The sequence below is a fragment of the Equus asinus genome, chromosome 4 (assembly GCF_041296235.1).
Source record: "Equus asinus isolate D_3611 breed Donkey chromosome 4, EquAss-T2T_v2, whole genome shotgun sequence".
Taxonomy (NCBI): domain Eukaryota; kingdom Metazoa; phylum Chordata; class Mammalia; order Perissodactyla; family Equidae; genus Equus; species Equus asinus.
The window spans coordinates 68,560,995-68,586,282 of NC_091793.1; the positions used below are offsets into that span (position 1 = coordinate 68,560,995).

Below are 25,288 nucleotides of genomic sequence, written 5' to 3' on the forward strand. Positions count from 1 at the left end.
CATTGCATGTTTTGTAGCTCCAATTGTTTGTATGTTCTCTCTCTTAATCCAAATAACTGTAAAAGTAGATATTTTAAAATCCTCATTTTAGAATTTTAAAAAAATTGAGACTCAGACCAAGTAAGTATCTTGCCAGAGGATTGAACTGAGGTTCGTCTGCCCTGCTGCTCTCAGAGGCTGAGAATGTGCCTATCCAACTCTGGAGGCTGCTTTACTTGAGGTAAAAGGTTAAAGGTCACGGCACGCACATCAGGGCCAAACAGCACTCTTCTTTCGGGGAATCTGTATGGAAAAAGTGCACTTTGCAGGAGATTGAGCTGGCAAGAAAAAAGTCACAATGGGCTTCTTCTGATGGCCTCTTTCCTGTGTGTATGTGACGTGGAGTGAGATGCCATAAATGTGACTGAGTTCATGCTTGCCAACAGGGAAGTCTGCTCACTTATATTGAGGTGCCTGGCTAACCCAAACCACGTGCTTACTGGCGGGGAGGCAGAGGCAGGGTGGACTGGCTCTGCATGGCCGAGGGCCCTTCAACTGGAGGAATCCCCACAGAACACCAGAGAAGCCTTTTGCAGACATTGATTCTACTTCCCACAGCTCACCAGCCTCCTTCCATCTAATCCTGGCCAATTACAGGAAACTCCTCAGGTAGCAGATCCCCACCATCTGGCCCCTGCCTGCTTCTGTGGCCTCGGCCCACCGCTTCATTGGTCTTTGCATCCTTACGCTGCCCCATTGCACGGACCACCCCAACCTGGCCCAGCACCATGAGGGTGAGGCCCAGGACCCATCATTCTCACCTCTGGGGCCTGAGCTCTGAGCTCATTCCTGACACACAGGAGTGAGTGAATGCACACAGAGGGTGGTGAGGAAAAATTGCCAAGGCTTTCAAGTTCTAAGAATCTTATGAGCATCTTGAGAGTAGGACATGACTCTATTAAGATAAAATTACCTCTCTGTGGTGCTTTGCACCCAAGCCTGACCTCTCGCATATATATATATAAGCACAGAAAAATCCTGGGTGTACTTGACACCTGTCTTGTCATATGTACACAGTGTTTACCCTTGAACCATGCTGATCAGGGTCTCCTTTGCCTCTTAAAAGGATTAATACGTAATCCCAGTGTATGCCGCCACAGGTGTGTGTGTTGTGTCCCTGAGCATGCTGACCAGCTGATGATAGGGGGAGTGATCTTATTTCATAAGACACCCAGCCTTTGAGCAGTACCTTACAGAGACAGCAGGTACCCCTAGGGAAAGTTCAGAAGGCCTCCAACAAGAAAGAAATATGACTCTCAGAATTCAGGAAGGTAGGGCTTCTTTAAACAGGAACATATCTTCGGACAGACAGGAGAATGAAGTTGAGTCCATCAGTAAGAGTTGAACCCCTGGTAAATGCCCAGCCTTGCTGAGTTCTTCAGAGTGCAAAAGAAATGTTCTAGCTCCTGCCCTTGCAGCCTGTTCGGTAAGAAGAAATATACACGGGCATGTCAGCAAGAATACAAAGCAGTCTACATTTGGTGCCAGAAATAGAGAAGAACTCTTAGAAGTGGAGGGAGAAGAGATCATTCTGGTAGTCAAGAAGGCCTGGGAGGGTCAGGGCACATGTGTCAGCCACGTTCGAGGGAAGTGAGTTTCCTAGCTTAGCAGAGGGGAGTTTATGGGAACAGTGGGAGATAGGCAGAAATAGTAATGATTATAATGATTATAATAATATTAGCTAACACCCAGGGGGTACCTACTCCATCCCAGGGATCAGGTCCAGGTCAGGAAGACCTCACAGAGGCTGCGTGATCCTGCAGGGCAGCTCGCTGGCACCTCCCACCTTGAACCAAGGGCCAGACTGCTGACTTTCCCTGAATCCCAAAGGGCATTTTAAGTAGATTTTTACAAATACATTTTCCTTGCTGTGCATGTTAATATAACATTCTTTGCAGTTTTCCAGTATAATAAATATGAAGAAAATAAAATTACCCATAATCTTACCACCCTGAGATAACGAGGGTTAACATATTGTACATTTCCTTCCAGGTTTTTCATAGCGTTAACTGCCCAGTGTGGGGGCATGAATGGCCAAAGTAGAACTTCTTAGTGAAAACCCCACTATTAGCAGCATGGCCCACCTTAAATGTGTCATTGTTCAAATGAGATGAATTCAGCTCTCTAGTGTTGGCGGGATTTCCCTTTACTATTGCAGAGAGCAGAGCAGACACGTGGGGCAATGAGGCACACTCTGGAAATGAGCCCTGTTCACAAGGTAGTCTAGCCTGGACTGAACATGAGGCTGAGCTGCTGGCATGTTGTCCAGAAGCTGTGGCTGGAGAGCCCTGAAATCTGACCCTCCTAGAGAGAGGACCTGGGGCTCTGGGGGCGGTGCCTCAGTCAGGCCCTAAGGTGGCCTAAAGCAGCCCATGTGGCCACCATATGGCTCAGGTTGCCTTTCTGTGTCTCCTACCTTCCTTGGCTTGTATGGACTGACTTTTAGCCTGCTTGTGCCCAGGACTAGAAGATGCTTTCCAGATGGTCTGTATGTGGTTTTCTTTCATCGGTTTTTATTTAAATCACAAGAGTGCTTGGATGATTGAAGGCTTGAGCTGGTAGCCTTGTCTCATTGCTGAGTTGAAGACAGAGCTGAGTTGTTTTGAATAGCAGAACACAAAGAATCTTGGTAGAAGGACCCATCCAGGGCCTGCAGTAGGAGAAAGTATTAGCTTTTCATTGTATTTTGTAAGAAAATGCATACCTCTTTATACCTGGTGTCTTCGTATATCGTTTGTATAATGTATGTACTCCTGTGCTGTTAAGAGCAGTAACTATCATTTGCTGAATCTCAGTCATAACTCGATATTGCTCATCGGATGATCTCTGTGAGACACCACCGTTTTACAGATGAGGACATGGGGATTTTGCACTTGGGAGTGGCGTGACTGGGATTTGCCTTGGGCTTGTGTTCTTTCTTCCTCGGTGAGTTTTGCATTTAGCTTCTACCTTTATTACAGAGGGTTTTTGTGGACCTTCTGGTGACTTCTAGAACATGTCCTCTGTGTACCCTAGTGCGTCGAGATCTCTTCAGAGGCCCCTCCTTTGGTCATGAGGCAGCCATTTCATGTACTTCCTTGAAAGTGCAAGGTGAGGTGATACCATGAGTACATACTCCTGGAGAAGCAACTTTCCGCATGAGGCCCCTCAGGAAAACACTTTCAGAGAGTTCTTTCTGAGCTTTCCCAACTGCTTTGCAATTAGGCACCTCCATGGAAACATAAATGTTGAAGTCATTCTGATTTTCTTTAGAGGCTTCTTGCCAGCTATTCCAGTTGTGTGTGTCCCATACGCCATTGGAAAGCATTTATATTCCTGGGTCCTAATCCTCTAGGGCAGAGACGCTCAAATTTTTGTGTACACAGGAGTCTCCCAAGTGCCTGTTAAAACAGCTTGCTGGGCTGCACCCGCACAGTCTCTAGTTCAGCAGATCCAAGAAGCTGCATTTCTGCCCAGTTCTCAGGGCTGCTGCTGCTGCAGGGGGAGACCACACTGGAGGCCACTTCTCTCAGCTTTACTTTCCTTATCAAAATTAGTGGCAGGAAGTGATAGCTGCCATCTAGCAGTGAGTGAAGCCTTTGTCACTTGGCCTCTGAAATATTATTTGGTCTTTTCTCCTGTTGTGGCATGTGGAGCTCACTCATTTGGGGGAACCCATGTTTCAGGTGGTGAGAGCTGCCGAGGAGGCTGCGTCCACGCTGGCCAGTTCCATCCACCCGGAGCAATGCATCAAAGTGCTCTGCCCCATCATCCAGACAGCCGACTACCCCATCAACCTCGCCGCCATCAAGATGCAGACCAAAGTCGTCGAGAGGATTGCCAAGGAGTCCTTGCTGCAGCTCCTTGCTGACATCATACCGGGCTTGCTGCAGGTAGGCCCTTCATGATGGCATGGCCCAGTGCCTGTCTGCGTGGGGCTGTGAGGCCAGGAACAGTGGCTGCTCAACTCCAAGTGGTGTGGGGACTTTGCTCTCCTCATTCACTTGAGGGGCAGGTAGGAAGGGCCAGGTGTTGAACTGTGTTTTCAAACCTGTGAAGTTGTGTGACTTGGACGCCTCACAGCTTCTCTCTTGTCTCTCGTCCACCCTCCCCTGAGTGTAGCAGGAAGATTTTCCTGGCAGCCTAGAATTGCGGCTCCCGGAATGAACTTTCTGTTTACTATAAACATATTTTGATCATTTTTGTTGTTGTTCATTCCTTAAACAAACCGTTCTTGCAAATCTGTGGGCCCTAGCCCTGGGCAAGGTGGGCCATGGAGTGCAAAATCAAGTAATGGTCCTTGTTTTTACATATCCAACAAATATTTATTAAAATCCTTCTAAGCATGAGGCATTGAGTTAGCCAGACTTTGGAATATAAAGGATGTTTCCCACTGTGGTGGCACTACCTCAGGGATTTTCAACCTGCAGTTGGACACAGTACAGCCATGCAGACAAGTATAGATAGTGGCGCCGTCTGCTGAGCTACTGTAGAGAGGAGCAGGTGAAGATTTCTCACGTCGGAGGTGGAGAGGTGATTTCCAGGTTGGGGTAGTGGTAAGAGAGGGATCACAGAGGAAGTGATTTAGAGTTGGGCCCTAGAGAGAGAGAGCGATTTCATGGGGAAGGGTAGAGAGAAAGCAGCTTCACATTTAATAAATGCTGCTGCTTGTTGGGCTCTTGGCTTGGGAATTTAAATACATAGCGCTGAGGACTGGATTATTCCAGACAGAGGGAAAGACACAAAGGCTGAAAAATCCTCAGGGCTGTTTGAAGAACAGCAGGTAGTTGCATTGGGTATGGGACAAGGATGAGGCTGGCAGGTAGATTGGGGTCCAGCTGTGGAGGAATGCACGTGTCAGGCTGTGGGACTAGACGGTCCCCAGTAGTCTTTGGACAGTAGAGGAGTTTGCCCACAAGAGCAAGTGAGGTAGTTCTCGTTACTTTAAAGGCATTTTCACATGTGAAATTTGCCTTATCATTGGGAGAAATATGGAAGAAGCAAGTTCTTTTCTGCCCTTCATTTCTTTTCTCATTCTCTCTGACAGCGTTTTTTGGGTGACACTGCTGTGGCAGCTCATTACAAAGCAGCGCCCTCTGGACCTCACCAGCAGTCCGCTTCCGCACCCAGGGACTAAGCTTTGACCTCCCTGGGGTGAACCCTGTCTGGGTTCCGTTGCAGAGCTAGGGGGTATTGGTTGTTACTGACAAGTCCAAGGTTGAACTATGAGGGCGTTTGCGGAAATGTGGATGAAATAGTGACTGTGAAGCACATCTTTGATCTCATTTCCTTTTTGTGTCCCCCTTCTCACTCTAGGGTTATGACAACACCGAAAGTAGTGTGCGTAAGGCCAGCGTGTTTTGCTTAGTGGCGATTTATTCCGTAATCGGAGAAGAGCTGAAACCTCACCTTGCACAGCTCACAGGGAGCAAGGTATGTATAGTGTTACTTGGGCTCTGCCAACTTGTCATAAGTCTGCTTGTCTGTAGCTCTCAACTCCAGACAGGTTTTTCTCATCATATGTGTTTTAGCTGGGCCTTATTTCTTCAAAAGAATTTTTCTGTAGATAAAAATGACCAACTACATAGTGAAGTTGTTGTAAGGTGATGCCAAGATGATATAGCATACTCTATTGTAACCCGTTTTTGAAATGATAATAGCTTTGAGCTTCCAGTTTATTCCCAAAAGTAAGATGACTTTGTTAGAAACCTCACAGAAACACTAAGGAAATTGACCTCCTAGCTAACAAAGCTGAGTCAGGACCAATTCCCTCATGGCCGTCAACAATAGTGATGGCTGGGTCTCGCCTTGTGTCCCAGACACTGTTCTCTACACTTTGCATGTGGTGACTCGTGTATTCAGGACAACAGGCCTGTGGGGTAAGGATGGTTATCCTCCATTTAACCTGCCACGGGCACAGTGCTCTTGCTCTGGAAGCCAGGCTTTTACTCACTGTGCTGCCTCTCGTGTTCCTGTAAGAGTATTCTAGAATCAGGGGCAGAAAATGGAACAGAAGGACTGTTGGCTCATTGAAAAGCAGAGTGGCTGAAGGGCTTATTGGTTTACAAATAAACTCAAATCTGATTAATCTGCCAGATGAGAGCAGGGAGAAAGCCCCAACCCCTGAGAGGCGAGGCTGGGAGGCTGGCTGGGCCAGGAGCCTACTCCAGGGATTGCCTATGGGGAAAGCACATCAACATCGAGTTCACAAACGCCCTGGCAGGTTTAAAGCGTAAAAAAGCATGAGGCTGGAAGGGCCTGACTTTGCTCCTTACGAGAGAAGGAATCAGCAAGTGAGGCCCCATTTCTTTTCAAATAGAGCTGTTCCTTTGACACACCTGGTGTGCATCACAGACAGCCTTGCTTTCCCCTAGTTCTGGGCGAAGCTGCCTCTGCCTGCCTTTGACCAGAGCAGGGCTCATACCCTCAGCACTATTGACTCCGGGCCACTTGTTGTGGCGGGCTGTCATGTACATTGTAGGAAGTTTCCCAGCATCCCTGACTGCCACCTGTAGATTCCATAGCACACCCCACCCCTCAGTGTGACCGTCATGAGAGCCTCCACACATGGCCAGATGGCAAAATCACCCCTGATTGAGAACCACTGGTCTGGAAAGAGGGTGACACTGTCCTCTTCTTGCAGACAGAAATAAGCAGCAAGGTTGGCAGTTGTGAGTGAGGCAGGTGTGGATCAGTGATTTGGGGGCTACTTCACCTGGTTCCGGTTTCCAGTTTCTCCTTTCCTTCTCTCTTCCTACAAAGGGTTCTTATTGATCCCTTCCCTAACCATGATCTGAAAAATACTGAGCCAAGAGTCACAAACAGCGTGCTAGGCCAGGAACCGTCCTCCCTCTCCCAGCCTCCTTCAGGGATTTGTAGGTGGTTCCTGGCAGCAATGAGGACCTAGAAGACAGTATGCACAAAGGGAATTAGATTCATAAAGGCAAAGTTCATCCAAAAATAATATTAGATCTCAGTTTTGTCTGGCACTTTCTAACTTTCCTGAGTAAGGAACTGTCCCGTCATCTCATTTGACCCCTCTAATAAGGAACTGAGGAAGTACAGGTGTGTTTTATCCCTGTTCTGCAGCGACCTGCTGCCCCTCTCAGTGGTAGCCTTGCATCTAGAGCCCATGCCCTGACCAGGAGCCAGTACTTCCCCCTCCCCCAGTTACAACTTAGTCAGCTCAGAGGGCTTAGGGAGGCTGGCCTTAGACTTTTCTGCTTTCGTAGCCCAATTCATCCAGCCATTACAATTTTTACATGTGGTAACTGGTGTGTTAATATGAACTTTGTAGACACATGTATACATCTCCTAAAACAATCCCCCACCACCCCACCAAAAAAAAGATGAGTAGCCGACAGAACGTGGTGCTAAGTCTGCCTCAGTTTCCTAGACTAGAAACAAAGAGAGTCAAGCCCTGGCTTCTGTGTCTCTGTGTAACCAGGCCTTTCAGAATGCTCTTCCACTGCTTAAATGAGGTGAGTAAATGATAGCAGCTTCTGTAGAGAAAGGCCTGCTGCCAGCTCAGGGAAGGAACCTGTGTGGTGCATTTTGACAGGGGCGCCAGTGCTGTGGCAGCAACACTAGCTTTGGGGTCAGACAACCTGCCTTCTAGTCTCTGTCCCCCACTGATAGCTGTATGACCTTGAGCAAGCTTTCTTTTCTTTTCCTCAAAAAATATGTTTTTGTAGCAAAATACACACAACACAGAATTTGCCATCTTAACCATTTTTAAATGTACAATTCACTGGCATTAAGTGCATTCATATTGTCATGCAACCATCACCACTACCCAAGTCCAGAACTCTTTTCATCTTGGAAAACTGAAATCCTGTACCCATTAAATACTTATTTCCCTTCCGCCTCATCCCTCCGCGCCCTGGCAACCACCATTCTACTTTCTTCCTATAAGACTTTGACTATTCAGGTACCTCATAAAAAGTGGAATTACACAATATTTGTCATTTTAGACTGGCTTATTTCACTTAGTGTAGTGTCCCATAGGTTTATCCATGTTGTAGCATGTGTCAGAATTTCCTTCGTGTTTAAGTCTGGACAATATTCCATTGTATATACATACAACATTTTGCTTTTCCATTTCTTGATAATGGACGCTTGGGTAGTTTTCACCTTTTGGTGAATAATGCTGCTAGGAACATGGGTGTACAGATATCTCTTTGAGACCTTACTTTCATTACTTTTGGGTATATCCAGGGAATTGCTGGATCGTATGATAGCTGAAATGTTTCCCACAGCAGGTGTACCACTTTACATTGCCACCAACAGTGCACGAGGGTTCCGCTTGCTCCACATCCCTGTCAACACTTATTATTTTCTCTTTTTTTGATAGTAGCCATCCTAACAGCTGGTGTGAGCTGGTGTCTCATTGTAGTTTTGATTTACATTTCTGTAATGATTGGTGATGCCAGGCATCTTTTCATATGCTATTGGCCATTTGTATGTCTTCTTTAGAGAAATAACTATTCAAGTCCTTTGCCCATTTTTGAATTGGGTTTGTTTTGCTGCTGTTGTTGAGTTTTAGAAGTACTCTATATATTCTGAATATTAATCCCTTGTCTTTGACGCACAGATTTTAAAAATTTTCATGAAGTCTAGTTTGTGTGTTGCTATTGTTGTTGCCTGTGCTTTTGGTGTTATATGCAAGAAATCATCCCAAATCCAGTGTTGTGAAGTTTTTGCCCTATGTTTTCTTCTAGAAGTTTTATAATATTAGCTCTTAACATGCAGGTCTCTGATCCATTTTTAGTTAATTTTTGTGTATGGTGTTAGGTAGGGGTCCAACCTCATTCTTTTGCATGTGAATATTCAGTTTTCCCAGCACCATTTGTTGAAAAGACTCCTCTTTTCATTGAATGATCTTGGCACTGTTGTCAAAAATCATTTGACCATATATGTGAGGGTTTATCTCTAGGCTCTCTGTTCTATTCCATTGGCCTGTACGCCTGTCTTTATGCTAGCATCACACTGTTTTGATTACTACAGCTTGGTAGTAAATTTCGAAGTCAGAAGCAAGTTCCTCCAGCTTTCTGCTTTTTCAAGAACCTTTGACATTTGGGGTCTATTGAGATTCCATATGAATTTAGGATTTATTTTTCTTTTTCTGCAAAGAACCTCACTGGGGTTTTGATAGGAATTTCATTGAATCTGTAGATTGCTTTGAATAGTACAGGCATACTTCACTTTATTGCGCTTCACTGATATTGTTTTTTATAAGACCCTTCACCAGCAGAAAGATTATGACTCACTGAAAGCTCAGATGATGGTTAGCATTTTTTAGCAATAAAATATTTTTTAATCAAGTTATGTACATGTTCTTTGGAGATAATACTATTGCACACTTAATAGACTACAATATAGTGTAAACTTAACTTTTATATGCACTGAGAAACCAAAAAATTTGCATGGCTCGCTTTGTTGCAATATTCACTTTGTTGCAGAGGTCTAGAACTGAACCTGCAATCTCTCTGAGGGTTGCCTGTATTGACATCGTAACAATGTTGGGTCTTCAATCCATGAACATGGGATGTCTTTTCTTTATCTGTGTCTCTTATTTCTTTCGGCAACATTTTGTAGTTATCATTGTACAAGTCTTTCACTTCCTTGGTTAAGTTAATTCCTAAGTCTTCTATTCTTTTTGAAGCTATTATAAATGGAATTGTTTTCTTAATTTCCTTTCCAGATTGTCTATTGTTAGTGTATAGAAATGCAAGTGATTTTTGCTTATTGATTTTGTATCCTGCTACTTTGCTGAATTCACTTATTAGTTTTAACAGTGTTTCGTGGCCTTTTTGGGATTTTCTACACAAAAGATTGTATCATCTACAAAGATAATTTTATTTCTTCCTTTCCAATGTGGATGCCATTTATTTCTTTTTCTTGCCTAATTGCTCTGGCTGGAACTTCTTGAATTATATTGAACAGAAATGGTGAAAGCAGATATTCTTGCCTTGTTCCTAACCTTAGAAGAAAAGCTTTCAGTCTTTCACCATTGAGTATAATGTTTGCTATTGGCTTTTCATATATAGCTTTTGATATATTAAGGTAGTTTCCTTCTACTCCTGGTTTATATTGAGTATTTTTATTATGAAAGGGTGTTGGATTTCGTCAAATACTTTTTCTGCATCAACTGAGATGATTGTGTGTTTTTTTCCCTTCATTCTGTCAATGTGGTGTATTATATTGATTGACTTTCATGTGTTGAACCATCCTTGGATTTCAGGAATAAATTCTAATAGGTCATGAGATAGAATCTTTTTTTTTTTTTTTTTTTTTTAAAGATTGGCACCTAGGCTAACAACTGTTGCCAATCTTCCTTTTTTTTTTTTATTTTTATTTTTTTTTAAGGATTGGCAACTGGGCTAACAACTGTTGCCAACCTTTTTTTTTTTTTTTTCTGCTTTATTTCCCAAACCTCCCCCCACCCCGGTACATAGTTGTATATCTTAGTTGCAGGTCCTTCTAGTTGTGGGATGTGGGACGCCGCCTCAACGTAGCCTGACAAGCGGTGCCATGTCCGCGCCTGGGATCCGAACCCTGGGCCACCGCAGCAGAGCGTGTGAATTTAACCACTCGGCCACGGAGCCAGCCCCGAGATATAATCTTTTTTTGTGTGTGAGGAAGATTGGCCCTCAGCTAACATCTGTTGCCAATCTTCCTCTTTTTGTTTGAGGAAGATTGTCACTGAGCTAACATCTGTGCCAGTCTTCCTTTATTTTATGTGGGATGCCACCACAGCATGGCTTGACAAGTGGTACTAGGTCCATGCCTGGGATCTGAACCTGCAAAGCCCACGCCGCCAAAGCGGAGCACATGAACTCAACCAGTACACCACCTGGCCAGCCCCTATAATCTTTTTATATGCTGTTGAATTTGGTTTGCTAGTCTTTTGAGGATTTTACATCAGTGTTCATACAGGATATTGATGCGTAGTTTTCTTTTCTTATAATGTCCTTGGCATTGGTATCAGGACAATGCTGACCTCATAGCATGAGTTTGGAAGTGTTCCTTCGTCTTCAGTTTTCTTGGAAAGTTTGAGCAGAATCAGGTTGGTGGAATTCGCCAGTGAAGCTGGCTGGTCTGGGGCTTTTCTTTGTCAGGAGATTTTTGATTAGTGAGTCAATCTCTCTACTAGTTATAGATCAGTTCAGATTTTCTCTTTATTCACAATTCAGTCTTGGTAGTTTCTGTTTTTCTAGAAATTTGTTTCATCTAGGTTATCTAATGTGTTGGTGTACAATTATTCATAGTATTCTTTTTGGGGTTTTTTTTTTGGCTTTTGGGAGTGTTGTTTGTTTGCTGAGGAATATTTGCCCTGAGCTAACTTCTGTTGCCAGTCTTCCTCTATTTTATGTGTGAGACGCCATCACAGTATGGTCACTGATAGATGAGTGGTGTAGGTCCATGCCTGGGAACCGAACCTGGGCTGCTGAAGCAGAGTGTGCCAAACATAACCACAGGCCACCAGGGGTGGCCCTCATAGTATTCTTTTATAATCTTTTGATTTCTGTAGAATCAGTAATAATGTTCCCACATTTGTTTCTGATTTTATAATTTGAGGGGATTTTCCTTAGTTTAGCTAAAAGTTTGTCAATTTTGTTGCCCTTTCCAAAGAACCAGCTTTTGGCTTCATTGATTTTTCTCTAATGTTTTTCTATTTCATTTATCTGTGCTCTAAGCTTTATTATTCCTTCCTTCTACTAGCTTTGGGTTTAGTTTATCCTCCTTTTTATAGTTCCTTAAGATGTAAAGTTAGGTTATTGATATGGGATCTTTCTTCTTTTTTAATATAAGCATTTACAGCTGTAAGTTTTCCTCTTTGCACGGCTTTTGCTGCACTCCATAAGTTTTGGTATGTTGTGTTTTCATTTCCACTTGTCTACAGATATTTTCTGACTTCTCTTGTGATTTCTTCTTTGACACAGTTGCTTAGGAATGTGGTGTTCAGTTTCCACAAATTTGTGAATTTTTCAGTTTTCTTTGTTACTGATTGCTAACTTCATCTAGTTGTGGTCAGAGAAGATAAACTTTGTATGCTGTCTGTCTTTTTAAATCTTTTGAGACTTAATTTGTAGCCTGTCCTATAATCTATCCTGGAGAATGTTCCATGTGCACTTGGGTAGAGTGTTCTGTATGTGTCTGTTAGATCTAGTTGGTTTATTATGTTGTTCATGGCCTCTGTTGCCTTACTGATTTTTTTTGGTTCTGTCTGTTTTATTTAGAGTGAGGTATTGAAGTCTCCAGCTATTGTTGTAAAACTGTTCCTCCCTTTAATTCTGTCAATTTTTGCTTCATGTGTTTTGATGACGTTATTAGATGTGTAAATGTTTATAATTGTTATATCTTCTTGCCATATTGATCTTTTATTGATATATGATGTCCTTCTCTGTCTCTTGTAACCTTTCTTGATTTAAAGTCTGTTTTGTTTGATATTCGTATAGCCACCCCAGTACTGTTGGTTACTATTTACGTGGGATGTCTTTTTCCATCTTTCGCTTTCAACCCATTTGTGTCTTGTATCTAAAGTGAGTCTCTTGTAGACAGCATATACAGTAGTCCTCCCTTATCTGTGGTTTCAGTTACCCACGGTCAGCCGTGGTCTGGAAGCAGATGATCCTCCTGATGTGTTGTCAGAAGGTCGACAGTAGCCTTACGCTGCATCACAGTGCCTGTGTCTTCACTGCACTTCATCTCATCATGTAGGCATTGTGTCGTCTCACATCATCACAAGAAGGGGGAGTGCAGTACAATAAGAGATTTCAAGAGAGAGACCACATTCACATAACTTGTATTACAGTATATTGTCGTAATTGTTCTATTTTATTATTGACTATTGTTAATCTCTTACTGCACCTAATTTATACATTAAACTTTATCAAAGGATGTATGTATAGCAAAAAACATAGTGTATATAGGGTTTGGTCCTGCCCACAGTTTCAGACGTCCAGCGGGGGTCTTAGAATGAGCACCCCACAGATAAGGGGCAGCTACTGTGGTTGAATCCTCTTTCTCTTTTTTTACCCATTCTGATCATCTCTGTCTTGATTGGAGACTTTAACCCACTTACGTTTAAAGTAACAACTGATAAAGAGAGACTTCTGTCACTTTGGTGTTTGTTTTCTGTATGCCTTACAAGCTTTTTTTGTCCTTTGTTTTCTGCATTGCTGTCTTTTGTGTTTGTTTGCTTTTTGTACTGAAATGTTTTCATTCCATTCTCATTTCCTGTTGTGTATATTCTTCAGCTGTTTTCTTTGTGGTTGCTGTGAGGATTACATCTGACATCCTAAAGTTATAACACTTTAACTTGAATGTATACCAGCTTAGTGAGCAAGCTCTGAACCCCAGCTGTTCCGTTTGTAAAATAGGAGAACCTGCTCTGCCCGCCTCAGAGGACTTTGGTGAGGCTCAAATGTGACAGTCAGTGTAAAAGCTCCTGGTAAACTGTGGAACATGTACACATCGTGAATGCTGTTGTCACTATCTTCTCCTTGTACTTGTAATTAGATTCTAGACTTGACTAAGGGGACTTTTTTGTGGTTTTCAGTTGCAAATAGACATAATAGTGTTTAGCAACTCATTTTTAACCAGCCTTTCATAGAAATGTAACTATCTTCTGGATCATTTTTTCCGTCTTTAAAGACTCTTTGATTCAACAAGTTTGTGTTAGGAGCCTGCTGTCTTCATTACAGTATGCTAAGACATGTAGGAAAAGCAAAACCTTGTCCTGCCCTGAGGAGCATAAACTACAGCTGGGGGATAGGACTGACACATGAGGAAACTTGTACAGTAGCCCAGGAGCGACCAGCACGCAACTGACACAGTGGGACAGGTGCTGATTGCTGGGCCATGGGCCCACTGGAGCAGGAGGAAAGGGAGAGACTTCTTGAGGAAGTGGGACTAAACTGAGCTGGGCTTGGCAGGATGGAGGGGCGCTGCATAGCGAGAGAAGACAGAGCAAACTGCAGGAAGGAGAAGCGTGAACAACTCTGGTAGAAATTGGAGAGGTGTGTTCAGAGGACACAGTTTCTGCACAAGGAGCCACAGAGGGCACGTGGAAGCGTTCTCAGTCCTCTTCATTTTGCAGGTGGGGAAGCCGAGGCTCAGAAAATGTTTTGCCTGAGGTCACACAACCTTTTAGTGGTAGAGTTGGTTCTAGCATTCTGCCAGATCTGTTGAGCCTCAGGCCAGTGCTTTGTCTCATGGGCCAGGATTTCCCTTGAACCTAGTTGGCCCTGGACGCGTCACAAAGAGCCCCAGAGCATGAAAGTCCTTGTGGAAAATGATGGCACTTTGATCGCTGCACTGACTATATATTAAAAGGTTTAAGATTTTAAAAGGTGGGGAATGGCAAACTGCGACATGAGTTGTAAATGAATGTGACACGCTGCTCTGCAGCGAGAAGAGTGAGACAGCTCCAGGCGCTGGTGTGCAGAGCCCTGCGGTGGACTGCTCCCTGCGGACTGTGCTATGGAAACACCCGCGGCTGTGTAGGCAGGCTCGACACGTGCATGACAGCACCTTTGCAGGGCAGGCTGTCTGGGGACAGTGCCTCTCTTAGGAGCTCTACACTGTTGCTGTTCCCACTGGTCATCAGAGGGCCCTACTTCCTCGTGCACCACACACACCACCCTCAGCTTCTCTTCATGGGTCCCCCTGGAGACCAGCCTCTCCTCCCCTTGGTTGGCTTACAGTTGTCTCAGCCCCACTGTCTGTTCAGAGCAAGGCAGGTCAAGAGCTGTGGACACTAAATATTTCATATTCCCTTAATCTTACAAGTTCTGTGTTAAATAGATTGCTTTGGGCATTTTGCTTCTACAAATACCTCTTTCTTTTTATTCTTAATATGATCAGGCAAATTATCAACATAATATATTACCTTAATTGCTGTTTTACATATTTTGAGGGTACAAACGGGCTTAAGTTAAAAAGTAGTGAGATCTCAGCTATGAAAGCCGTTCACTGTAAAGCACTATGCCCATCTGAGGTGAGATATTTAGTGATGCAGTATCTGGCCCCAGGGAGGTCTGATCTCCCCGGAAGGAGCGAGCAAGTCCACTGCTAACTATAGCTTGAGGCAGCGTATGCTGCGTGCACTGTGGGGTGGGAGTTCCCCAGGAGCTCAGAGGAACAAGTGAGGGCATCCAGATGAGCAGGTGGGGGAGGGCTTCATGGAGCTAGGTCTCAGGTGCCACAGTGCTGCGGTGGGTTTCAGCAGGCAGAAGTTGGGGTGGGGAGAGAAGGCGTGCTAGGCGGAAGGAACAGCTTGAGCAAAGTTGTGAAAGTTAGAGAATTTGACCTCTAACCTTGGCTTAGCTGCTTTATCCCAGTGCAGCGTGGGCTCTCACCCTGCTCTTCCCACTAGCTTGGATGGAGCTGTTGGGTGCAGTCGCCCCAGAAATTTGTGGATCTGCCCATGATACGCCTTTTTCAGGGAGCCCTTGGCCCACCTAGTGAGAACAGGTTTCATCCTTTTTGTAGTAACCCATGGCGCTTCTTTCCCTCTAGACTCTGATCTCCTCCCTCCGTGGCCCTGGCACCCAGCAGAAGTGTTGGATGAGTAGTAGGCCCTCAGTAAATGTTTGTGTGATGAATTTCTCAACTAAAGGACGTGCTCTTTTCTTATTGTCACCTGGGGTTGTTTTCCTGTTTTCTACTTTTTGATTGCTTTTCCTCTTGCTAATTTATTTGTACCTTCTGTTTGCAGATGAAGCTACTAAACTTATATATAAAGAGGGCCCAAACCACGAACAGCAACAGCAGCTCCTCCTCCGACGTGTCCACACACAGCTAATGGCGACGCCACAGTCTCTTCGTGTAGCCCTAGAAGCAATCGGTGGTGCCTCTCTGAGACCTTTCCCACCTCCCCCTCATCGGCTGCCCAGTCAGTACAAGGAGGCCCGCAAATATTTATTACAATCAGTATTTTGGTCCCTTCCAGCTTTTGTGTAGAATCTTACTGGTATTGAATGTAAAGGAAACAAGGCCAGCATTGCATCTTCTTAAGAAACAACAGGAATCAGAAAAGAGCGATACTTAAACATGTCTTATACAGCCTGCTGAGATCATACAACCATGTGTGTGGGTGCAGATTTTAAAATCAGAGCTCTCTAGCCAATACTTGGTAGAAAATAGCATTTTCTTTTCAGTTAACAACAGATTTGAGGAGGGAGTGTTAATTTGTGTTTCTCTTTCATCTTAGTTTACTTTCCTCTGGACGTGGCCTGTATGAGGCAGAGCACTACCCCTTTCACAGTTGACACCGTGGAAGGGTCGTTTGTGTTTAAGTTGTGTTTTGAGACCTACTAAGAATGTAAATCAAGTCTTTGCAAGAAATGGAGAAAAGCCTGAAGATGGTCTTTTAACAAAAACGTGACATTTTGCCTAGACTGGAGGCTGACTGCCCTCACCTTTAGTGTAGGAGGGCATCCTCCATAATCCCCCCAGGACAGGCTCCTGCACCTCTGAGCAGCTCCACTGACGCTGTCCCCACCCCCAGGCTGCCACTCGAGAGAGTTCTTACAGTTTAAATGCAGTCAAGGTAAAGTTATGGCATCAGTTAATGGCCGCCTAAAAAGCCGTTTCGTGAAGTGTAGACAGTGGAGGAGGAGCGTTTGTTCTACTGCTAAGATCTTGGGGAAACCTGGACTTCTCCCAGGACCCTGGGCCTCCTGACACCCGGTTAGCACTGTCTTTTTCCTCTCCCCTGACCTGTGCCTGAGCTGCTCAGTTCTAAAATGTTCTCAGTCAGTCTGGTAAAGGGCAACGCTCCCCTCTCAGTTATGACTTTAATTTGAGATTAAGATCAACGAAAAGTCTAGAGAGACCAAGTGTCAGAATCTTTTTGTTTTTTAGTTTTATGGACTGAAGTACCTTCTCAATCATCTATCTATTGAAAAAGTCATTGTTTACGGAAAAAATAATTATGATGAGTGGCAAATTGCAGAAAAACAGGATTTGAAACAGTTTTAGAGTCTGCTTCCTTTTCTTCAATGAGAAATTATCGAAGAAACTACCTTTTTAAAAAAATGTCTTGGGGGTCTGATTGCTGTAATAAAAGTAACTAGATTTGGAGTCTGGTTAAGTAAGTTTTGAGTAAAATTCTTAGAGCCGAGTGGAAACTTCTAATGCAATCACGAAGACTTGTATTGTCTCTTGTTACTCTATTTTAGATCCTCTCCATTGAACTGACTTTTCCGTAAGGAAAACGCCTATTCTCATGTTAATTTTTACTGAGGTGTTTGCTGTTGGATGTGAGTCGCTGCCCCGGCCTGAAGAGCAGGGACAGGTTCTCACCGCTGCTCTCCACACGGCCCCCTTCTCTGACCTCCAGCGTTGATGCTGGAAGCTGGGAAAGGCACTGTAGCAGACATAACTCATTTTCATTCTGAATTTGTTTTAGATACTTTATTTGGAAATGGGCACTGAAAATGAAGGTCCAGGACCAGTGAAGCCAGAGTGCCTTCACTGCGAGGGTGTGTGTGTGTGTGTGTGTGTGTGTGTGTGTGTGCGCGTGTGTGGAGGGGGGCGTCTTGCACACGTAGGAAGTACCCCACTGCTGCTGTTGAGGGAACTTCAAGAGCGCATTTTAAGTGGTTGAATATTATTGACTTATTTTTGGCTCAAAACATAGCAGAACCAGGCCTTACTTTCATTGATAAATACCGTTTGTTAATATTTGACTAACAGGATTTCTTTTTTACTCTCTACAAGTGAGCCAGAAAGTCTCGATGGCGCTTCTGTGGTGGAAACGTGCGTTCTGGCTAGGTTATTCAGGAGTTCTTTTATGCTTGCTGCATTCAGAGAGACCTTTCTCCTGTAACTCTTTGACGCCCAGGGCGCCCTGGCCCCCGCCTGTAGTTGGGAAGAATCTTGAACATTGCCAGCTGTCCTCATAGTACTCACGAAGGGCTAGCCTTGAATGTCACTTGCCCACCCTCAATCTCCCGACTTAGAATACAATCGCTCCCGGGTCTCTTGGCCTCAATCAGAACTGCTCCCACCACCGAGGAGACTCGCATGCCGCCGCCACCTCACAGGGAGGGCTGTGCCACCGCCGCCCTCTCCGAGTCCTGACAGCTGCAGCTGCCTTGCCTTGCCGCCACCTCCCTGCAGGGCTCCTGTTCAGACGAAACAACAGAACACAGAAGAGCAAAGCCCCCCAAACTGGGTTTGCCTCCCCCGTTTACCTGACTGTACAGGGCCCCAACACCCCCCACGCCCCGCTGGGGCCGGATTGCCTGGCTCTCGCTTCCCTTCAAGCTGCTGCCATCCCTCTCAGGCCCCGGTGCGCCCGCAGGCCAAGGCCGAGGGGGCGGCAGGTGGCCTTCTTCAAGGGCACCAAGTGTGCTTCGCTGGACCGGGCCGAGACGGCCGCGGGGCTGCCTTTCTGGGGCTCCTCACTAGCTTGTTGATACCCCGAGCAGGTAATGCAGCCGAGTTTGTCTCATCAATCTTTTTCTTTCCCTGCCACCCTTTATTTATCAAGCATAATATTACACATTAAAAAACAGCAAATAAGAACTTTGTAGAATCCCACCAGGACTTTGCTAACAATAATGTTTGGAAATGAAAAAAGAAATGCTCTGAAAAGGATCAGCCACCAAGATAGTTTTGTTGGCACTGTGTTCACACGCATGGTCCCCCACACCCCCAGGTTGGGTTTTTGTTTTTTGTTTTTGGGCTTTTTCATGTTACATCCATATCTGTATTTATATCTTATTTGTTTCACCTTCAAGTGTATCATGGCAAATGTACAGATTTTTTTTTGTTAATAATGTGCTAGGATTTGCTAAAAAAGAAAACAACAACAAAAAAACCCCTTTGAGTTTGCCCTAGAATAAATGAAACTTAATTCAGATTCCTGCGTTGGAGCAGTGTTTTTTGTCACCGTGTCCTGTAGGTAGCTTATCCCATCTCCTGACATCAGAATGTAACCACATTAGAACTGCATCGGGGAGCTCTTTCTCCTTGTGACGTCAGCGGGTCAGACCCTAGGGCGGTGTCCCTGCCGACCTGGGTGCCCAGGCAGGGCTGCCATGCTGGGTGGAGTGGAACGGTCGGCCGTGCAGATGCGTGGTGGGCTGCATGACCAAGGGCCCTGTCCCCTCGTCTGGGCAGCGAGAGTGTTAGCTTCCAGGCATTCTGAGACTGGGGGCAGGCAGGTCTTCGCTTGGCCCTCAGGGAAGGGCTCGGAAGGGGCTGTCCGACAGCCGGCAGGAGCATGGTCTTAGGAGGAACAGCGCACGACACCAGGGGCACCAATCCATTTCTTTGGAGTCTTTATTAAGAAAAATTTTTTTTGAGTTTTCCATTGTGTTCCATGGTGATGAGCCCCCTTTCCCCTGTGGCCCACCGCCTCCTAACCCTGTGTGACATGTGGCCTGGAGTGATACGGATCACAAATACCTGGGTTCACATCCCAGATTCCCCCCTTTGCCTCTTGGGCAAGTCACGTGGCTTCCTGCCCCTGTCTTTCCACTTAGAAATTGGAATGAGAGCTTCTTCCGGGAGGTGCTGTGAGGCTCACCCAGGCGGTGCGGGTGAAGCCGCCGGCCGGGCCCTGCCTCCTGCTGTGGAGTGGGAAATACACAGGAGGGGGAGTCAGCCCCACACGCCCGCACGCCCTGCAAGTCTATTATTCATTAGCAAATGTGGAAAGCCCCCAGGGGCACAGGCTGTGGTCAGGCACAGCGTGCAGTGCAGCCTGCAGTATTTGGGTCTCCACGCCCTGGCACCATTACCCTTCCTTACCTCAGGGCTGCCAGGAAGTCCTTGCCATCTTTAAGAGGGTCACAGGCCATGCTTGTTGGGGTGAAGGGTAGAGAGGCACACTGCAGTCAGCGTGGCTTTGGGGCATCTGAATGGTTCTCTCCAGAAGAGTGCACGTGTCTACTCACACAGTTCTGCACTCAGTCATAGCCGGTTCCAAGACCGCCTGAAGCTCCAAGATGAAAACTTGGCTTGAAGACCACTGTTCTCGATGCTCTTGGATCGTTACTGGGGTTGGACAGGCAGCATTATCGTTGGGGAGGCCTTAGATTTGGAAGAATTCTCATCTGTCCCATCTTGCTGGTTTTTGCAGTCCTGAGATGCGGATAAGGGGCGTGCTGTCGTGTTTAACGTCTAGTTGAGGGACCTGAGGCACGAGGACAAGCCCCAGCTAGATAGTGACACGTGGAGCCGGGGCCGGACCCTAGGCCCCTGCCTCTGTCTGGCCGCCGTCTTCCCTGCCCATCCCGCCTGCCCAGTCTTCACACATCTTTGCTGAAGTTACAGAGGGCGGGGAAGCCCCCAGGAGCCTGTGAAGCCTAAGGCTGGGCCTGTAGGGCCGAGGGGGGCCTGGAAATGGGCGTTTCTAACAAGCTCCCAGGTGCTGCTGCTGCCGCCACTCTGTGACCACAGTTTGAGAACAATAGTAGAGCATTTTGCTTGAAATATGACAGGTGGTTTGGTCCCAAACTTTGGGACAATCCTTGAGACGTGTTGCAGAAAACCGCACTGGGCTTCAGGAATGTCAGCCAGACCATCACCGACAGGACAGGGTAATGGATGGTGACTACCTAGCATCTGCCCTAGGGCTTTTGAAAGGAAAGTGGGGTGCCATTAGCAGAGGGAAGCCAGGAGTGTCTCGGGCAAATGGGACATATGGGCCCCCTGGGCATAAAGCTCCCCTCTCGAGAAATCTCTTCCCCGCAGAGCCTTAGCCCGAGCTCCACCTGGCCTTTCCATTTCCTCCAGTATTTATTAACTCCTACTTCAGTGGCTCCAGGCAAGAACGGACAAAGGTCATGTGAATGGGCATCTAATCCCAGATTATGTATTTAAAAAACATTAAAATGCTTCCACACCACAGCTCTCTTCAGACCCTGGGCCTGCTGCCAGTGCTGAGGCCCAAGAGGTTGGCTCCGTGGGGCTCTGGGCCAGGCACAGTGTTCCTGGGAAATTCCCAGCCACGCTGGGATGCCCCTGCCTTCCTTGGTGCCCTCCCACAGGCGAGGGGTCTCTGCCCCTTAAGACCTCCAGTCCGGTGGGAAAGGTCAGCACATACACCGTGAGCTTACAGGTACTTTTCCATCCATGAGAGAGATGATCAGACTGGAGGAAGCGGAGACAGGACAGGGACTGTCTGAATGTCCTTTTCAGTCCTCCCTCAGTCCTTTTCATTTGCCCTCCCTCCTGCGCCTCCAGCTGCTCCTCAGCCCTGCAGCCCCTCCTCGTTGTCTTCTCCCTGCCTCAGGCCCTGGTGCTTCTCCAGGCACCTTCTCCAGGGTGCACCTCCACCCCACCTCCTTCCCATGCCTGCTGTGCCTGACCAGCCAAGCTTTATCTCCTGAGAGCTCCAGATTCACATACCCAACTGCCTTCCAGACTTCTTCACGTGGACGTCCGTGGGGCTGCTCAAATGGAGCATTTCCACAATCGGACTTTTAAGCCAGTCTCCCAAACCTGCTACTCCCCATTTTGGAAAACAGTGGCTCCACCTACCCAGACGCCATACCAGGCTCCTTCCCTCACCCTCCACTCCCACCTTCAGCCCACCCCCAAGGCCTGTGAATCCCACCTCCAAAGCGGGTCTTGAGGCCTCCACCTATGGCCCCTCATGGCCAGCAGCTGTTCCAGGCCCCCTTTCTCACCTGCTCGGATCGCCTCCTGCCTTCCATTCTCCCTCCTGAAGGTACATGGTGGCTTTCCTTAAAAAAATGCTCATTTGACCTGTTGTTTCTTTGCTTCAGACCTTGTAGTGGTTTCTCGCTCGCTCTCTCACACACACACACATACACACAGATAAAATTCCAAAATCTTGACCATGGCCTGCAAGGTCCACCACCCAGCCCCTGCCTTCCTCTTCCCCCCCATTTTGTGTCACTGTGCCCAGTCACTGTTTCCCTGCCTCTGGGCCTTTGCATTTCTGTTCCTTCTACCTGGCCCATTCCCCTAACCCCTCACACACGTGTGCAAACTCACCTGTGCATACGCACGCACACACGTATACGCGCACTTCCCTTGGCTGACTTCTACAGATATTTTATGTCTCGGCTTCTTTGGAGAAGAATCTAGATTAGTCCTTTTACTTTTCCTTCCTAATATCAGGCATTTTACATCTGTTTGTGCGATTATCTATCTGATTTCCCTATGTCTGTGGGTGGAACTGGGCCTGTCTCATTTCCCTCTGCGTTCCTAACACTCAGCCCGTGTGCCCGGCCCACAGGAGGTGCTGAGGGAACGAAGGAGTGAGTGGTCTGCGGTCCCCAAGCAGGGCGTGCTTCAGCGTCTCGGCTTTCTTTCCATTTGTTCAGGAGCCCTGCCATGGCTCCTAAAGACACAGCCGCTATGGCTACACTGCCGAGATCAAATTCCAGTTCTCGTGTGACCTTGGGCAAGTTTTCTAACTTCTTCTCTTCCTCTGATTGGGCAGAGTACCAGTGGCCACAGTACCTACTCACAGGATATGTGTAAATCACTGAAAAATTAAGTGCCCCGGACACTCCTGCCATGCTTAGCCGCTGCTGTTACTCAGCGGTCAACAAACCAATCAAGTGGGGGAGGGAGCCTGGCCTTTGGAGTCAGGCCCGGGTTCCCATGCTGTCTTCCGCATTTCTATATAATCTCAGGTGAGTCTTTGGCTTCTCTTAGCCCTAAAATTATGAGGCAGCCTGACCAAGGTGGAAAACAGTTTGATATTGTCTTGTAAAGCTAAAGATTCATATAACTTACAACCCACCAATCCCACTTGTGGGACGTGCCCTAGGCAAACCCAGGCGTGAGCGTTCCAGAAGACACGTGCGAGTGTGTTCGAGGCAGCACGACTCCTAAAACCAAAACGAGACACAGCCCAAAGGGGCCCGGCCAGGAGAATCCGTAATGAATTTGTGCAACATTTACCTCGTGGGATATGGTACAGCAAATGAACCACGGCGGCACTCGTCAACACAGCTGAATCTCAGGAATACCGTTTTGAGGGAAAAGAGAAAGTCATAGAAGGATGCGTGAAGTAGCTTATCGTTTTGTAAAGGTGAAAATAACCCAAACTAAATAACGATGTGTCTTTTAGAGACATTGATGTTGTGGTAAAACTCTACAGAACAGTAACAGTTGAAACCAAATCAGTAAAATAGTATTTAGTAAAAATGTATTGTGCACAAAAGAACAGTTTGTGAACTGGGAGATTTCACACCCAAACTGAGATGAAGCTCAGAGACGTGACGTTACAGGATGGCTTATAAAGTCACAATGAGGAAGGTGTTTGACCTGGGCCACGATTGGTTATCACAGTGGCGTTTCCAGATGGCGGGGCATTGGTTAAAAGTGATTTATACCATTTCAGGAAGATGACTTAAGTTTCTTTCATTATTATCAGAGGCATTTACAAGAAATGGCCTAAGTTGTTTCGTTGATAGTCATGGAAGAACCTGGGTTTAGTTTTGCCTATGTGGCTTGAAGGGTTTGGTCCTCTAGGGCATCTTCGAGTGTGGTGTGCCTTTGGCATCCTGCTTTAACACACAGGCACAGGACAAGGAGGAGCAGGCTCACCATCGAGGTCTTCCAGCTCATAATTTGGGTGGCAGGTTCACGAGTGTTCATTTTATTTTATAGCTCGTAACTAACATATGTTGTATGTATTTTATTTTGTATTATCAAACATTTCATAAGTTAAAAAACAAGAAAAAGTGTGAGAATCCTAAGTTGTAAGGTGATTTAGATGAGTCTTCTATTAATTCTTTGGATTATTGTAGACATAGAAACCCCCAAATTTTAAATTCTTGTAGAGAATTTGCAGACCCCCGAGAATACATCTGCAGACCACCATTCGAGGAATGCCAGGCTCCAGGAGACTGTCCGATGTTCTGCAGGCATGTATTTGAGGAGAGGCCACAAACACAGGACACCATCACCCTCGTGGGACACCCCTTCTCTCTGCAACGGCAGAGGCAGGAGGGTGAGCGTGAGGATCTCCTCTTCCCAGCACCAGTTTCTCACAGCCCTGGCCGCTGAGCATTAGGGAGACTTTGTCCCCTTCAGCTCCTGATCCTGCTCAGCTCTCTCTCTCCCACCTGCTTATCCCTCCTAACAAAGGCCAAAAGGAGAAATGGTTCCGATGTTATCCAAATGGTTACTGATCACAGAGGGTCCTGCCTTTTCAACCACGCCTGAGGCCCTTGTGAAACATTGTCCAGAAGCACGGGAAAGAGAACCTGAGGGAGACACACGCAGAGACGGAGGTGCACTGGACATGGTTGCTCTCAGGAACACCAGGGCTGCAGAGGCGAGATGTGGCATCTGAGACGGACTGGCGTCCTTAACACCCTTTCCAGCCCTTCTAGCGTGCTCTCTTCTGCTGCTGAGCTGACTCCCGTGCTGCCGGGTTCCCTGGATGGCCAGGTTCTGCTGAGAAGATGTGCCTTTACAATATGAGAAGCAGCTTTTCTTGAGGACGGACACAATGGCGGTGACATTTGGTTCTTGGCGGGCAGCTCAGGTGCAGGTTCTAGTTTGTCCCCAGTGTCATGGCTATGAAACAGCAGGTGGACCACTAAGGTTTGCCCCCTTATCTAGGAAGGAATTTTCCCTGTCTTCTGTTGTTCCTGGCTGAGTGGTACCTTACCCGGTCAGCTCTCCCAAAGATAACGTCCACTACCTACCTATCTGTAAGAAATCTCCTTCTGCTTAAACTGACTGGAGGGGACTCCATCATTTGTAGTAGAGGACCCCGACCAACAGAGAGACAGACAACTCAAACATCCAACTGAAGATAGAACAGCTAAATAAATTATGGCACAGCCTTTTGATGAAATACTATCCAGCCCATGTAAAAGTGTATGTCCAAAAAATTTTTAAAGACATGGGGAATGCTCACAAATAATGTTAAGTGGAAAATAAAAAGATAGAGAGGATTTCCTCTTCTGATAATGGTACATGGTATAATTTGGGGTAAACCAAAAAAGCTGGACAAATTGTTTTGCAAATTTAACTGAAGGCATCAGAGAGTGAAGAAGGTAGTGAAAAATTGCTAGGCATTACCAGGAATTAGCAGGAAAAGATGGAAGTCTGAAGAGAGGAGCCAGCATTTAGGGAAACTTGTGTCCTGGGGGTGTTTGCTGATCCAGAAGAGAAAACTAAGACAACCGAGATGTGGAGCAAGGCTCCTGCCAGCCTTATCCCCTTAGGTAGAAGTAACATGATCTAAATTGCTAATGCCCCAAGTTCCTGGCAGAAACAAGCATCAGTCTTCTCTGGAGGAAGAAAAGATTAT

General features: G+C 46.2%; 1 protein-coding gene across 24 annotated transcripts in view; it reads left to right on the plus strand.

Annotated features, from left to right (window-relative positions):
- CLASP1 (cytoplasmic linker associated protein 1) overlaps positions 1–18,895 on the plus strand; it is a 255,693-nt gene extending 236,798 nt beyond the window's left edge. For all 24 annotated transcript variants that reach the window (XM_070507429.1, XM_070507431.1, XM_070507435.1 and 21 more), the window contains 3 exons: positions 3,705–3,911; positions 5,335–5,451; positions 15,743–18,895. In XM_070507429.1, coding sequence (XP_070363530.1) covers positions 3,705–3,911; positions 5,335–5,451; positions 15,743–15,829 — 411 coding nt within the window. In that variant the 3' untranslated portion in view covers positions 15,830–18,895. The remainder of the gene's footprint in view (positions 1–3,704; positions 3,912–5,334; positions 5,452–15,742) is intronic.
- Positions 18,896–25,288: the final 6,393 nt, after the last annotated feature.